General features: G+C 48.7%; 1 protein-coding gene across 1 annotated transcript; it reads left to right on the top strand.

Moving 5' to 3' along the window:
* Positions 1-2,081: 2,081 nt before the first annotated feature.
* prickle2b (prickle homolog 2b) lies at positions 2,082-15,184 on the top strand. The gene is given in 9 exon segments (XM_084706023.1): positions 2,082-2,209; positions 5,398-5,581; positions 9,277-9,390; positions 9,589-9,726; positions 10,751-10,954; positions 11,349-11,535; positions 12,593-13,429; positions 13,676-13,870; positions 13,873-15,184. Coding segments are annotated over 8 exon segments (2,544 nt in total). The 5' UTR covers positions 2,082-2,209; positions 5,398-5,449; the 3' UTR covers positions 14,610-15,184.
* Positions 15,185-16,866: the final 1,682 nt, after the last annotated feature.

Genomic DNA, 16,866 nt, shown 5'->3' with positions numbered 1-16,866 from the left:
GTCTCCCTTTCTCTCAGGCTTTCTGTTTCCTCTTAGCGGATTGCCCAGGGGCAGTTGATTCAGGAAAGTGTTTTAATTTACATGCAAATGATTCCAAAACACAAGCCATTCGCGTCGCTAATTATACAACTGTTTAGGCCGGTGACTTGCTGACATCACGCGTGGTCATTAGTATTCGGAGTGGGGGGCGGTGCAAGGGGGGCAGTGTGAGCAGAAGAGAAGCACCTCCGCTATTCAGTCATTGGCGAGCGAGACTCTCTGCCTAGCGCTCCGTGCGGTTACGCACCGAAGGAGTCCCCATGGATCACCATTCTATTTACTAGCTCGTGGACGCCAGCCTCTAAAGCGGATTCATTCGTTTGGATAGTACTGTTTGGAGCTTTCGTTTCGAAGCGTTGAAAAGAAAGAATTGTATGCTTGCGCCAAGAGTTGGATTTTCTCAATTCAAAGGTTCCGGTCGTTTACATCCGAGGAGTGGAGTTTAGGGTAGCGGAGGGGACATTATATAGGGAAACAGTTTGCGACGTCGCCACCAGAGAGTGAGGTAGAGTGGGGTGTTTCGTGGCAAGACTGAGGTGGAGGAACTGTGTAAAGTGTGCAATGAGGAAAGACAGTTTTGAAACTATCAGCACTGAGAGCAGGGGTCTGGACTCCCTCCCTTCTACTTTTTAAGAAGGTAAGCATACATCGCACCTTTTGCTCACTAGCCAAGCTGTGTTTGCACAGCTGAGCAGGATAGCGTCTAAATGTCTGTCTACGTAGCCTTTTCAGAATTAGTAGTTAAATTAAATTATTGATGTCTAATCTTCCCCCCCCCCATCTTACATAGACCACGCTCAATGAAACAATCCTCAAATATTACCCATGTGACAACTCTAAAATATTTTAGTATCACTATTATAAGGATTTAATCATCTCCGAAAAGCTTTTTAATTTTGTTCTCACAAAGTTTGAGTTTACCGTTTAATGTGCTGCGTTTCAGCATAGCCCTCTCTAGACTGCAACAATCTTGGGCTCTGTCTCAGTTCGTCATCGAAGCGAGCAAAAGCTACTGGACGTTTTTTATCTCCTTTCTCTCCGTGGCGCAGCGGTCAAACCGGCCTGCACTTTTCAGTCGGATTATAGTCTTTGTTGTGTGCCTCTGTTCTGTCCGGCTACGGGATTGATTGAGTCAGTGTAGGTCACTTTGGATTAGCATATGAACGGACTGATTGAGGAATAATGAATAATGTGAGTTCAGCAGCTGGCCCCGAGGGTCGATCACTGACGAAGAAGTCGTTCTCAAAATAGTCATTTTACGTCTCTGACAGTAGACTTACATAGGAATTCGCAGATAGTTATAAACCAAGGTCAAAAAGATTGCTGTCTTTATATTTTTCCAGTCAGTTGTTGTGTTGACTGGGATTCAGATTTTGTTTATCAAAATAATTTCCTTTCAGATTGACGAATGTTGGAACAAATGCATTATCCCAGTAAAATTATGATAACAATAGGCTACACGGGTGGTTTGCTCCGTGGTTGCAGGTCAGTTTCTCACTATTATAGTTAAGTTTCCTTGGGTACAACCGATGTCTTGATAGGCAAAAAGAACCTGTCTCCTTGGTGTTATTTAACTACATCGCTCTTACGTTTATGAAACAAATCAACACTTATAAATAAGTAACATGATCTGCGTGAAGCAGTCAGTGCTGCGTAGCATCTACTTCAGTTAGAGGTTACAGAAATCTCATGTCTTCATTTACATTTAGTCATTTAGCAGACGCTCTTATCCAGAGCGACTTACAGTAAGTACAGGGACATTCCCCCGAGGCAAGTAGGGTGAAGTGCCTTGCCCAAGGACACAACGTCATTTTGCACGGCGGAGAATCGAACTTTCTGATTACTAGCCCGACTCCCTTACCGCTCAGCCATCTGACTCCCATTTCCTGGACTTCTCACACTAGACTTTTATGCAAGACAGAGCGTGAAGATGTGTTTCTCAATCAGAGAGGAAAATGTATATTGGTCTCATCCACAAAGGGCATACTGTATAGCTGTGTTAAGTTTCAAGTTGGTGTTTGTACTTGTGTGTGTTATATGTAGTTGTGTGTGTAGGGTTATCTACAGGTGCCTGTGTGTTGCAGGAGAGAGGGGTAGACCAGTGATGCATTACAGCAGATGGTCACAAACCCAATCTGAATCAAGGGTAACATATTGGAACGAGTTGTCTGTGAGTGCTAGAAGATGTGTTTGTTGAATTCAATTCTTGTCAGAAAAACTTCCAGTCCAATTTAACTTTGTTTAAACCGTCACATATCTGCCCCAAGTCAATGTACACACAGTAGGGAGACAAAATCACTTTAAAAATTCAAAAACAGCTTCATTCAATACAAGGAAAAACATGTATGAAAACGTTCATCTATCTGAACAAAGGGTAGTCAAAATGTTTTTTTTTGTTTGTTTTAAAAAAAAGTCTGTCCTCCTTTTTCCCTGTACTTCCAAAGAAAACAAGTAAGAAAGAAGAGACTTGGCCAGTGCATGCACCCAGCTGTTGTCAGTCCTCTCCTGTCCTCTGTAGAGCTACCATTTAAAAATCGACCGGCGGACCAGGATGATGCCATGGAAAAGCTGCAGTGGTTCTGGGAGTGAATGGGGGTTGAGGTTTCTTATGAATACCACATCCAGCTCATCAAGGCCAGCCCTGTGTCATTGGGAGCAGATTTTTAGAATAGCAGAGAATAGAAAAGGTTCTGTCGATGTGGCCTAAAGCTGTGCTCTGAACAGCTCTGAAGTGAAGCCCAGCTGTGTGAACTCAACCCATTTCAACGTTTTCTCGTATCCTTAGAAGAACTGTCTCAGTTTTTGCATGTGGTAAACAATGGATGCCACGCACAACCAGAGCATGCCAAACCTGCCAGGATTCAAGTCTGACGTCTTAGTTGTATTGGTTGAAATGTCACTTTTTAACTGGGGCTGTATGGTTGATGGATGTCCTATCAGACTGTGGCTATCTAAACACCACCGTTACCAAGGTAATTGGCAGGAGTGGCACAGGGATAATTAACCCGGTGTGGTAAATGATTGTCTGCTTGGAGCACAGTCACAGGGATTACTGTCCAAATATACCCCCCCCTCACCCCCACCCCACTCGAGGAGGCTTCCTCCTCACATCAACCAATGAAAAGCCTGCTGTTATGACCCCCAGGGGAGGGAAGGCCAGTCCGGTTTAGGGAGGAAAACAGTTGACTTCATTCTCTTCTCTTAACCCTGGGGCTTCTTTACGAGGCGTTTGTGATGTACTTGACTTGTATTACCAGAGCCCTCAATCCCTCCTAATTGAAATCATGCAGATGACATGGGGGAACTTGGGCTAGGGTTTCAGTAGGAGAGCCCAGTCTTGTGCTGCATGCTGTAAATCATGAGATCTGGAGGGAAACACAGGCATATCTCTGCCAGTCCTGATGTAGTGAGGCAAGATGTTTCTGTGGTGAAACATTGGCAGACACAGCCATACATCCATAATGAGAGACCGAGGTGGAGAACAAATGGGAGAGGGAGAGAGTGGATCCGGGGAGAGCTGTGGTGATAGAGTAGGAAAGACGGCGGCTCCCCAGACCTCAAGCTCTTGCCCTCTTGCCGTCAAACGACCGAGATTGTGAAAGAGGTGCCAAGTTTTTCTGTCCTCTGCACAGGAATGCAGTGTAAAATGCTGTCCAGTTGGGCTGATGTGCTCCAGCAAGCTATTTTTAAATCCCTATCTTTAAGCCTGCTCACTGTCAGGCAGAATCATCCAGTAACCTGAATGAAAAAGAGTGGGAGATGTGTGTATGTGTGCCTGTTCGTTACTTGTTTACGAGGCCTGTTACCATATTCCCCCTGAACAGCTTTCCTGCTCTAATGCAGCATGTTGAGTTGTGTGAGAGAAAGAAACCAGAGAAAGAGAGCAGGTGTCATCTGCTTAATCACACATGCATTAGTAATGATGGAGATGTGCTGTGTTGTAATGAGGAGAGTCGTGGAATAGCCCCAGGCAGTGGAGACGTAGCACTGGGAGGGGTTGTTAAGACCCCCCCCTCCCCCCCTCCCCTGCCAAGGCCTTGTCAGAAGGTTGATGACTTAGTCTGCAGGAACTGGCTCTCTGCACCCCTTAACACTCCATCAATATTCATCATGCAATATCTTGACGTTTCAGTATTCATGCAGTCTGTTGGCAAGCTTGTACCTTCCAGGAATGCGAGGTTGATTGTCCTTGCTCAAGGGTACTGCAGTTGCAGTTTGCCTAATGTCCGACAGAGCGATGGTGCTCATTCTGGCAGCACTGGTCTGTCCGTCAGTCACCGAGCAAATCACAAAGAGGGGACTGAAAGAAGAAAAACTAGTTTCATGGGCATATCATTGCATACTTTTTTGAAGGATACACAGTAGATGTTGTACCTACATAATTGCACAGTAAGCTTTGTAAAAGGCTCCAGGCCAGCTCCATCGAGGAGGCCCTGTCAGACAGACCATCAGTCAGCCTGTCCGAAGCCTCTCCACTTTGCTACCTGACAGGCATCTGTCTGTGGGGCTAATGGGATTGGCTCCTTGTTTGGGTTGCCTGTGGGCTTGGAGAGGTTAATTGGATGTGACTTACTGGCCACCTGGTGTTCCCCTGGGTATTGGGCCAGGCAATTTGAAGGACATCAAAGTTATATATACTAGTGGCTTTGTTGTGCTGGTTTGATTACAACACATCAAGTCATATAGTGTGTTTAGTTTGTGTGTTCCTTTGCCCTTTGTGTGTGTTCCTTTGCTGTCTTTGTCTTCTATGTGCCTTCATGTTGTGGAGAACATTTTTATACATGTGCACTACCAGGGAAGTTACTCAAACTCTCAATCTCTGCTCCATGAGTAGACACAGATACTGTCCTTTTATGACTGGGTGACTCCTCTTGATTGAAGAGTCGAGGGTTATCCTCTCATAGCATCTGCAAGCGTTTGAAGCTAGCCTTGTAAAGGCTGAGGGTGATGTGTGTATTTACTGTACTGCTTTCCATCAATGTCAATAGCTTGGGGCGAATCATTTCCCTAACCTGTTTGTCATTATGGTCTCTCTCCAATTGCCAAGAGGACCGCGAGGGATAGAGTGTCTCTGAGACTCGACTCTCATAGTGAGAGCCACAGCAGGAAGCCTTGACATGTGAACTTCAACCTTTGAACTGTGGAGGGAGTTTAAATGTCAAATCTTCCTCCTCCTGGCTGTAGAACGCCTCACAACAAAGACAAGTAGATATCAGAATGTGGCTCCTCTACTTATGCCATTAAGAAAGTCAAAATTCCAGGTCCGGATTCATCAGTCGTACTCTTCGTCACGACAACCTTCAGAGGCCCTTTCTCCAGTCGTCCTTCACATCTGTCTTCTCTCTGCGCGTCTTGCAGGAAGATCTGTGTCCATTGTAAGTGTCGTCGCGAGGAGCATGTTGTGACGGCCATGCCTCTGGAGATGGAGAAGACGGTCACCAAGCTGATGTACGACTTCCAGAGGAACTCCACCTCTGACGATGACTCCGGCTGTGCCCTGGAGGAGTATGCCTGGGTGCCTCCCGGGTTGAAACCTGAACAGGTACCGGCCCCTCTCGCCCACACACACAAGCCCGTTCACCAAACACACACGAGCACGTTCACCAAACACACACGAGAACGTTCACCAAACACACACGAGCACGCTCACTTGTTACGGGTGAGGTCACGTGGAAAGGAGAATAGTCCCAGTCGTTGAATTACTTTCTCATTCATTCTGCTTGCAAAATGTTTACTGAATCATTCATTCCTTTTTACTGGCCCTATGAAGCTGAGCTCTACACAAACGCATCAAATGGGCCGTGCTCTTTTACCATAACCATTTATAAGACTCAAGTGGACTGTAGGTGTGCATATGTGAGCGGGTTCTTTGTTGGACTGTGAAGCTTTTTATAGACGGGAGTTTCATTTTCTTGATGAACTGACAGCAAGCCTTATTGCCTGGGCAATGAGGTGGTCAATACACTGTTAGCCTGGACCCGTTTTGGGTTGCCCCCAAGCTGAGCACAGCTATTTGTCATTCCCCAAGGGTCACATGTGACCTCCAGTCAATTACCATTCCGTCTGCAAGGCAGCGCTGCACATGCCTGGTGGGCTGGGGAGGAGTCGAGGCTGCCAAAGGGATTGTGTATTGGATAGCAAAAGCTGAAACCTTTCACCTACATACATGCACAGGAGTTTATATTTCAACTCAGTTTCCTAAATTACATGCCTTTTGAGAATTGTATTTTTAGTTATCTGTTTTTAATTCTCATTTTCGCGTAACGAAATGATCTCCTCCCAACCGGGGCCGCTAGTTTGTGGAGCCGGTATGTTGTTTGACCTCTGAGAGGGGCGGAAGGCGTCCCATTGAGGGGCTTTCCATCACCCAGCCCTGTGCCGCCACAGAGAGAGAGGGTGAATACTAGATAATCTCCTGGATCTGAGCAGTGGGTTTAGATTTCTCCACAGGGACCGCGTCTCACTGCTCTGTGCAGACCAGCCTTCTATTCACTCTCTACTGGTGTCAAGTCACCATGTTGTAACTTTAGATGTTTCGCCTAAGCCTGTTGACGGTATTCAATCCGATATGGTTTCCAGATTTCGGGGGTAAGTCGTATATAGGCGTATATGAGAGCTCTGGCTGTATGTGAGGCTGTACAAACCACACCAAACTCAGCAAAATGTTTGCATACTGAATTATAGACTTCACATTACATATGATTCGTTCCATTCATCGTTGCTCGTTCCTGAAACACAGATTTTTATCAAAGGAAGATCTGAGGTTGTTTGACTTGTCTGTCTTATCCGGCCGTCACTGAGTGGGCTGGAGACATTTTGGGCTCAGTCTCAGGACGCTCCAGCCAATCCACACCCTCTCTGGATGTAAGACCTAATAAAATGTCAGGAAGTTGCCAGGAAACCATGCGTAGAAGCCAAATATGTTCCTAAGCAGCCGTTGCTGATGTATCTCTGTTGCTGCTGGAGCCTGATGTTCCACCTTCTGCCACAGGAGACGGCTCCTCTACATGCCAGGAACCTCATAAAGCTTTGAGATTTCTTGGCCAAGAACTAGTAGACCTATTCCACCCTCACTTCAGGTTGCATTTCATCTAGTGTGCACAGTGACTGTATAGGCAACCATGGCTCCCCTGTCTTATCCTGACATAGTTAAAATGAAGATTTTTTTTAACCTGGCATGTCCTACTCTTCCATGTTGCTAATAGTGTGTTTCTGGAGTGTGGTATGTCCAATAAACACTTTAGCTTGTTGGTACAGTTTGTCAGGACTGGTTACTGGGGAAAGTCTTGTGTTTGTCAGGCCTGCCAGTGAGCAGAGATGAAAACCAGCTGTGAAGGGGTTCCTACCCCTGTCACTGTCCCACTCCAACACAAAGCCTTACAATTTCCAGAGCCTGTAAAACATGTCTCTCTGCAGATCTGTCTGTTTGGTGTGCTTTTTGATTACAGTTATTATCATACCTGTTCATCCTGATGGGGGTTGGTTTGTGTGTGTCTGTGTGTGTGTTTGTGTGTATCTTTCTTTCTGTGTGTGTGTGTGTCTCCGGATTTATCAGTTCTTGACCATGGTTGACTTGTCATAAAGTATGCAGGGCTCCCAAAGCGACTTTATTCCTCATCTTTGGCCAACACCAGTGAAGCCAACAGGAAACCCAGCCATCGCTCAGAGGAAGCACATCCCACCATGAACAAGCTAATCATTTGATTTCTAAATACCACAGACAATAACCAGATGTCTCAGATAGGAAGCATACTGCAAACCTTATTTTACTTAAGGTACCAGAACCCATCAACCTGGCAATTACGATGTAGCCGATGGGCCGGAAATCTATTTGTCTCTCCAGTCAGCACATGCTGAGGCATTTCTTTGTTACTTTAGTGTATCCATGTTGTCTGTGTGCCATGCGGAGTGTACCACACCCTAAGACAATATCCAATGATTTGATTGGCTATTGAAATAAGCCGGTCTTTGGCCTCTTGGTCAGCAGATAGGCTCGATAGGTCGAGCCGAGGTCACTGTGACGTATCCATCAAAGTACCGTGAGATTGATCCGAGAACTGCCGGCTGTGTAGCCGAGTGCATTTTCTTAAGAGCAACTGCACGGGTTCTAATGACGACACAGCTATTTCAGGATTGGCCAGACTCACATACGACAACTTTGACGCGTGTTTGTATTCTGACACCTTCCGTTTCGCCAATGCTCAAATCCGGACCAAACCGTACAACTAAATATTTGCATTTTATTGACAGACTGTGATAGCCTACTACTGTTGAAGAAAGTGTTTTAGTCTGCCTCTTCACTAACGGAAAGACTAAGTGTGTTAAGTTTTGGTTGTATTATCAATCTGCAGATTGGAGAGAGAGTTTAACAGCCCAATACATAAAATGACAAATTTTAAGTGCACTGGTTCGTGCAAGTTCTAATGCGAAAACAATAACATTTGTCAGTGATAAAGTAAGAAAACAGCGCTTGATCGGCCATGACTGACGTCAACGCAGCAAACCACGAGAAGCTGCAGTGTCCAGCTTCATGGAGCCGTTTTTAACTCCTCCCCGGGGAAGAGTTTCATGCAGCCGATGTCGAACACCTAGTGATTGTCTCTCTCTCTCTTTCTCATCTTGCTCTACTCTGTTATTGCCTCCCTCCCTCATGACCCCCCCCAACCCCCCACCCCTTCCCAGCTCTGTAGCAGTCTGTTGTCTGCACAGTCCCTCCTAAATCTTCAAGCCTTCATAGTTCTGGCCTCCCTCGTCCTTTGTGAGCGCTGGCCCTCTTATAAATATCACCCCAATGACATTCATCGTTGGCTGCCATTGCGTGAGGACTGTAGAATGTCATTTCAAATAGCGGTAGTGACATGAATCCTCTAGCCAACACACATGTTTAATTACTGTATCTGCATGTGTGTGTGTGTGTGTGTGATGGGAAGGAGTTAATGCATCCATGTCAACATGCTGGGAGGGAGAGAGGGTGAGAGAAGCCAGGCTCCATTAAGTCTAAATCGGACGGCCCATAAATCAAAGTGATTGTAAATGTGTGTGTTGTGTGTGTGTGTGTGTGTGTGTGTGTGTGTGTGTGGGGGGGGGGGGGGGGGGGGGGGGGGTGGTAGGAGAGTTGCAGACATACATTGCCATCCCCTACATCAACTATGTTCTGTGTGTGACTGTTTGGATGAGTTAGTTCTAAGCTTGTGTCCTCTATACTCTTGTACTAACCCCTCTCCATCTCCCCTTCAGGTGCATCAGTACTACAGCTCCCTGCCTGAGGACAAGGTGCCCTATGTGAACAGTCCAGGAGAGAAGCACCGCATCAAGCAGCTGCTCCACCAGCTGCCCCCCCACGACAATGAGGTGAGCCCCCCTCCCCCTCCAGGGGACCCCAGGCCCCTCATAGATAAGGGGCCACAGATAGGGGAGGTGGAGGTTACAGAAGGGACCAGTCTCTCCATCGTCTGGATGTGTTTACAGGCTAGTCTGTAGGAACGCAAACACTGCTGGTGGTCATGTGTTGTAATGTGTGTGTGTGTGTGTGTGTGTGTGTGTGTTCAGGTGCGTTACTGTAACACTCTGGATGATGAGGAGAAGAGGGAGCTCAAGCTCTTCAGTAACCAGCGCAAACGGGAGAATCTGGGCCGGGGCAACGTGAGACCCTTCCCTGTGACGATGACTGGAGCCATCTGTGAACAGGTACAGACACCCTCAAGCTTTCCCAGCTTTGCAGGGTGAGAAAGGAACACATACACACCACACACCACACACACACCACAGACACACACACACACGGCGCAGGCTGTTTCTGTCCTGCTGCTTTGCCAGGCCGGATGACACGCTGGCATTAACATCAGTGTTTGTCCTCCTTCTTGGTTCTAAATTTTATCCTAACTTATTTAATACGCCACACAGGCTCCTGCATCATCTCCTTAACGTACAAGTCAATCCTTTCTTCTTATTGCTATGTTTTGAGACATTCACATTGAAACTGACTTTTTTCCAGTAAAAATTTAATATTAGATGTGAACACTTGGTCTATCCTTCTGAAAAAATATTCTCTGAAAGTGTACCCCAAGACCAAGTGTTCTATCAAAGATTCATCACCTTGCGGATGTTCTCTTGGCCTGGTGTGATCGTATTATACAGTGTGGTAGTGTTTACACAGTTCCACACTCCTCAACCCCCCCAGCCACTGATTTACTGGAGCCCTGAGAGGCCCTGACCACCAGCACTATGTCTGTGTCGCTTGTGTGTGTACCTGCTTTATGTTCTATGTTTCTCATTCGCTCAGCACATAGCTCATCAAATACACACGCACGTACAACACACACACAAACACACACTGCAGCGTGTGAAGGAGCAGATTGTTCTCAGAGTGTGTATTGATTTAATCCCATCCCCCCACTGACCTCCATGCATCCATGGGGCTGTTAGATAACCTGATTGTAACTCTCTCGCCCCCTCTCCCTTTCTCACCCCTCCCACCCCTTTCAATCCCCCCTTCACTTCTTGACCTCTTCCTCTCTGTCATTCCGTCCTTCATCCTCTCTCCTCCACCTCTCGCCATCTTCCACTCCCCTTCCTCCCTGCCTGTCTCTATACTGTCTGACCCCCCCTCCCCCATCCACCTCTCTCTCTGTCTCCATCTTTCCCCCTCCCTCTCTTAACCCCTCCCTATCTCCTCCCCCTCTCTCTCTCTGCTGCCCTGCTCTCCTGTCAGTGTGGAGGACAGATCAATGGCGGGGACATTGCGGTGTTTGCGTCGCGGGCAGGTCACGGTGTGTGCTGGCACCCGGGCTGCTTCGTGTGCAGCATGTGTGACGAGCTGCTCGTGGATCTCATCTACTTCTACCAGGAGGGCAAGATCTACTGTGGCAGACACCACGCAGAGAGGCTCAAACCTCGCTGTACGGCCTGCGACGAGGTACGCGCTTCACACACACACACACACACACACACACACACAGGCCCAGCTAGAGTCACCTGTGGTTAACTCCCAGCTTAGCTAAATACAGTGGCTAAAACATGGGAATAATTAAAAGGAAGCCATGCAGAATTCATCGACCCACCCCATCAACACATGAACATTGATGACAGGCAGGATGAGGTAATACAGTAGTCGTATTATGGGAGAGTGGGGAGAGGTGAAGCAGGGAATACCAGCTACCTGGCCCTGGAGCCTTTGTCCTGTCAGTTCTTGTAATTGGCTTGGAGCAAAGAGGGGGGTGGAACTTTCCAAGAATACTCGCCTTGATAAATGATACCTTCCTCATCCCTCACTCCTCTTATCCCCCCTCTCCCCCCCTCCTTCTTTCTAGATCATCTTTGCGGATGAGTGCACCGAGGCAGAAGGACGCCATTGGCACATGAAGCACTTCTGCTGTTTCGAGTGCGAGACGGTCTTGGGCGGCCAGCGTTACATCATGAAGGAGGGCCGGCCATACTGCTGCTCCTGTTTCGAGTCCCTCTACGCTGAGTACTGCGACTCCTGCGGGGAGCACATCGGTAGGCCCCCGCCAGCACGCCATCCATCACCGCCACAGCAGACGGCGAAGAGAACGCCAGCGCCACGCGCTAGCGTCGACACGCGCACATACAAGATGAATGAGGGGCTGGTTTCAGCTGCAAGACCAGAGTAGCACTGGGAGAGAGTGGTGGAATGACCTGGTTTAAGATCAAAGTTAGACGGGAGAGGAGAGTCTGCAGATGACCTGGTTTTGCTTCAGCGTTTCAGCATGGCATGATGTGATGTCACAGAGGTAGCCTAGCGTTAAGACACCCGTGGCCAAGGACAGGCTGAAACATGGCCTCCATGGAACCAGCCATAAAACCCAACACACAGCACAAACCCACCCTTAAACTTAATCCGAAAATACTTTCACGTGTACTGTATTTTATTCTAAAATGAACTTCACACGTATTATACCGTCTCCAATGTGGATGTAAACGGTGGAAACTGAACACGTGGTCACATTGAGCCAGGTCTGTGTGAGAGGTGGAGCCGAGTGTGTCAGCCCTGGGTGGAGCCAGCAGCACATTCTCCTCTGGCCCCGTGCCACCATGAAGCCTTCCTGTCAGACCCACGCTGGCCCCTCTTTGTCAGGATCCCCAGCTGGGATCTGGCACGGCCCCTCGCTACAAATTTGCTCTGTAATTATTTCTCAGACAGGATACAGAAAGTATTTGGGTGAAACTGATTATAATTTGAAACCATCAGAAAACATGTTGAAACCAGATGGTAACCATTAGCGACGGGCCCTTTTCTTCCAGCAACTCTAAACATACTTAGAATGCAATGTGTTTATATAACACTAGGCATTCCAGTTAATGAGTTTGCCTCTAAACTCAAGATGTAAGTGTCGTAGCCTACGGGTTTGTTCACCTCTCTCTCGTCAAGGAAAGGCTATTAACTGGAAATGGCTATTAATGAAGAAAATCCAGTTTTATAATTATTGCATGCTGCCAGACAAGCAACACTGCAAACAGGAAGTGAATGGACCTCTCATTTAGACCAGATTTGGTAGCTACTGTTGTACTGACCCACATGTCCTCCCTCCTACAGGCATTGACCAGGGTCAGATGACGTATGACGGCCAGCACTGGCACGCCACCGAGGGCTGCTTCTGCTGCGCCCGCTGTAAGCGCTCTCTACTGGGGCGGCCCTTCCTGCCCAAGCAGGGCCAGATCTTCTGCTCGCGCTCCTGCAGCCTGGGGGAGGAGCCCAACGGCTCGGACTCCTCCGACTCCGCCTTCCAGAGCGCCCGCTCCACCAGGGAGTCCCGTCGGAGTTCGAAGGCTGGGAAGGCGGGAGGAGGACACGGCAGGTTCTCTGGAGAGGTGGATCCTCTCTCCCTGCAGATGGACCTGCTCAGTCTGTCCAGCCAGACGCCCAGCCTGACCCGCGAGCCTCCCTCCTGGCACAACCAGATCCAGGGGGGGGAGGGCCGACAGGACACCACCGCCAACCCCACCCCGCTCCAGCTGCTCAGCCAATGTAACATCCGGACTGCATATAACTCCGCCTCCTCCGGCCAGGGCAGCCAACAAGACCAAAGGGCCAAGGAGAGAGGCGTCACCAAGAGACCACCTATCTCCGCCCTGAAGGGCCAGTCTCTGAACGAGAACTGGTTTCACCAAGGTCCAGAGGACTATTACCAGGCCAAGCTGAAACCCCAGCAGAGCTTCAGTGAGGCGCCCCGCAGCGCACAGCAGCATAACGGCTTCTCCGACAAGCGCTCCATCAGTCTGCACGGGTTCCAGAGGGAGAGGGAGGTGGTGCCTCCGCAGTTGGGGCGGAGCAGGAACCCGATCAACGCACTTAGCTTCACGGAGCAGCTCACCCCTCTGGAGCAGACACCCCGTGGCTCCATGGAGTCCCTGGCCCTGTCCAACGCCACAGGTACCTGCACTAGGCCACACGCACCCTCCCCGGGACAGGACAGAGCAGGGCAGGGCAAGCAAAGATCCCTTCTGGTCCTGGGGTCGTCTTTTAGCCCAGCGTGTTCATGCATAAGTGCAAACTGCACGTGGACTTTTCACTTTGCTGTGCTAAATGCGAGGCCTTCCGTGATTGATTCACTCTAATACCTACCTTATTTTCTTTCTTTGTCCCTCTTTGTCTCTCTCTCCCCCTCTCTCTCTCCAGGAAACTCTGCAGATGGAGGAGGCCGACGCCAGGAGCACCTCTCTCGTTTTTCCATGCCCGACCTGAGCAAAGACTCTGGCATGAACGTGTCGGAGAAGAGCAACATGGGCACGCTCAACTCCTCCGTCCATTTCCGCAGCTCCGAGTCCCTGCGTAGTCTGACCTCCGGCCAGCCCTACCTGGAGATGGAGCCCCCTATGCCCCCCAGTACCCCCTGCAGTACTGCGAGTCCCCTGGCAGGGGCGTGGGCCGCCTGCCCCCGGGATTCACCTACCAGGAGGAGGACCGGGTCAGTCTGGTGAGCAGCGCCAACGCCGCCCGCCTCCCTCCCATCAGCGAGCGGACACGCAGACGAGGAGGGGGGGGTGTGGCCACGGACGTGGACGCCCCCGAGGACACGCCCCAGCGCCGACGACATCACCACCACCACCGCTCGCGGAGGTCCAGACGCTCACGCTCGGAGAACGCCCTCCACCTGGCGGCGGAGCGCAGGGAGAGACCCCAGGAGAGACCCCAGCTGCGTTTCCGCGAGGACTACGACCAGTTCCCCCCTCCCAGGGGCTCCAGGGAGCCGTTCGGGGGCGGAGGGAGGCGGTACCAGCCCCAGCAGTTCAGGCCGTGCCCTCGCACGACCTCCGACCTCACCCTGCAGAACCCGGTGGCCAACCGGCGCCTGGGGCCCTACTCCTGGGACGACTACGACGACGAGGACGAGTGGTGCTCCACCTGCTCGTCTTCTTCAGAGTCGGAGGACGAGGGCTACTTCCTGGGTGAGCCCATCCCCAGGCCGGTGCAGCTGCGCTACCTCAGCAGCCAGGAGCTCATCCACAAGTATGCCTCCACTGGAGTGGGGGGCCCTCGCCAGCTCAGTGGCCGAGGGGGGCAGCTCCACACCCGCAAACGCAGGAAAAGCAAAAACTGCATTATTTCTTAACACCGGCCCCTTCTGCCTGAATGTGGACCAGTTAACACCCGGGTACGCACTCAAGGTGTGTTTTCAGAACCGAACACAGCCACCTTGTTGAGTGTTTAGTGTTGTGCGGTTAACCGTGTGTGATGATGCAGTTGGGTAAACAGTTGGAGGCGCAAATGTTTCGCATGTTTATTCCCTTAATATTTCGGATGTGTGTTCATGCTATTTCTCGGGTCCTCGCACATGTGCTTTTTAATAAACCATCATGTTATTCCCAGCAGCAGTTATGATAATGCCATGTCCACGCAGCTACAGTCAGTAAGGTACAGACAGTCTAGTTATGGTCCAGCTTTTTTCATGCAATGTGATTTGAAGAGACAGTAAATCCGTTTATGATGTGTACATAGGTAAGTGAATAGATAAATTCTCTTAAGTTAAGTTATGTAAATAGTATTGTAAATGAGGTCCCACATATTTTTATATTTTGTATGGATAGAATCATTTATGTATTAAATATCTATAATGTAGAAATAGACAAATGCATGCATGCTTATTTGATGATCTGGTTCTGCGTTGGAATAAAGGAGTATATGTGAGTGCCAAGTGCTGTTTCTTTCAGGAGAGCCTGGTGTTTGTTAACCACACTGAACAGTCACCTCTACCTTCTGCTCTGTGTGAGTGAAACTGTTCACCTGGCACATCCCAATCCCAATATGAAGCATTGATAGTGACTATGTGATGATAATGTGTACTTGGCTGCCGTAATGTGTTAGCAGTGAGATTTTTATTATTATTCTAAACCCAGAGTAAGATATGTATTTGCTGATGAAGGTCTAGGGATTAACACTTGAATTAGATGCTGGCAAATTAGTAAATATACTAATTCATATTCATTCTGATGAAACTACTATTGCCCCTGTGGTCATTTAATTCTCAGGAAGTAAGACTTCCTCATATTAGCTATCTTACATTTACATTAATCTAGCACATCATTTCATACCCAAAGTGTTTGGATTCACACTTATTCCACTTGTTTCGTAGACCTTTAGCACTGGACAAGAGACACAGGTTGAGCCACACTCTAAATTGGATTCCCTCTTAGGTCCATGTGGTCAACGGATTATTGTAGGACCACATCCCTTAATCTGTGAACGTACACACATGCACGCACACACACACACACACACCTCTGCTCCACTTTTGAAACCTAGGTACTTAGTCTCAGTCTCTTGATTAAAGGCGATGGGGCACTAATGCTGTTGACATGATGGCCACATTAGCGGCTTTAAAGGAGCCTTCGCTGGCAGACATTATGCCCCAGCCTCTCTATATACTTTGCGGTGGACAAATAACTTTGAGGGAGGGATTTGTCATTTTATCTGCTGTGTTATGACCAAAAAAAAAAACAGCTGCACAAACATGTGAGACTCATTAGGGCTGTCCTCTGATGACTTGGATTCTGCTGTAATCTAGCTTCCTCCTGCCCTGAGAGCCCCTGTGATGTTCCCCCAGCTGACGTGTGGACCGTCACTGCATCGTTCCCAAAGTAATAAACCTTTGGGAACAGAGGAATCATAAAAACATCTCTATTGTCGATTATAAAGAGGTTATTGATCTAAACACATGGTTCCCTCTCTTAGGGGCAGCTGAAACTCATTTGAATCTCATCAGAGCAGAATCTTACCTAATCAACCCAGCCCATATATATTTCTTCATTCCCTCGTTCCTGTAGGGCCCCAGCATGAGGACAGCGAGGGAGACCCAGAGCTGTTAGAGGCTTGGCTATGGGGTTCTGTGGCTTCTCCATGTATTTAATTAAAGCAGAGCTGAAGATGGAGATACAGCTAGCGCTGTTACTGATTGTGGCCATATGCCTTCTGGGTAGTGCCATAGAGGGGCATCATAAGGGATAATCCCTGAGTCGTGTTGATTCAGGATAGTGACAGCGGTCAACTCTGTGGACAGACTCTCATTGATGAGACACACGTGTCCTGTCCCCTCTGGGAACGCGGCCCACCCAAAGGGGACGCTGGGTGGACTTGTGGGCTGCACCAGAGTAGGAGGAGACAGACGTCTCCAGACAATTCAATATATACGCTCTAGCCTGGAACAATGCTCATCATGGGCTGCTATGGAAACTGGAAATCCAACATTTGTATGAAGCTTGTTTAAAAAAAAGCTGAACTGTTCCAGTTTAAAGAGACAAGAAAAGTGAAGTGTGTTTCTAGTAGGTAGCCTGTATAGTTTGCAAAATAGCCCAATTGAAGGTTTATCTTTG

Source organism: Hypomesus nipponensis, chromosome 9 (assembly GCF_054491055.1).
Source record: "Hypomesus nipponensis isolate SF chromosome 9, ASM5449105v1, whole genome shotgun sequence".
Taxonomy (NCBI): domain Eukaryota; kingdom Metazoa; phylum Chordata; class Actinopteri; order Osmeriformes; family Osmeridae; genus Hypomesus; species Hypomesus nipponensis.
Note: the sequence above shows the minus strand (reverse complement) of the source record. Positions and strands in the feature narration are given on the sequence as shown.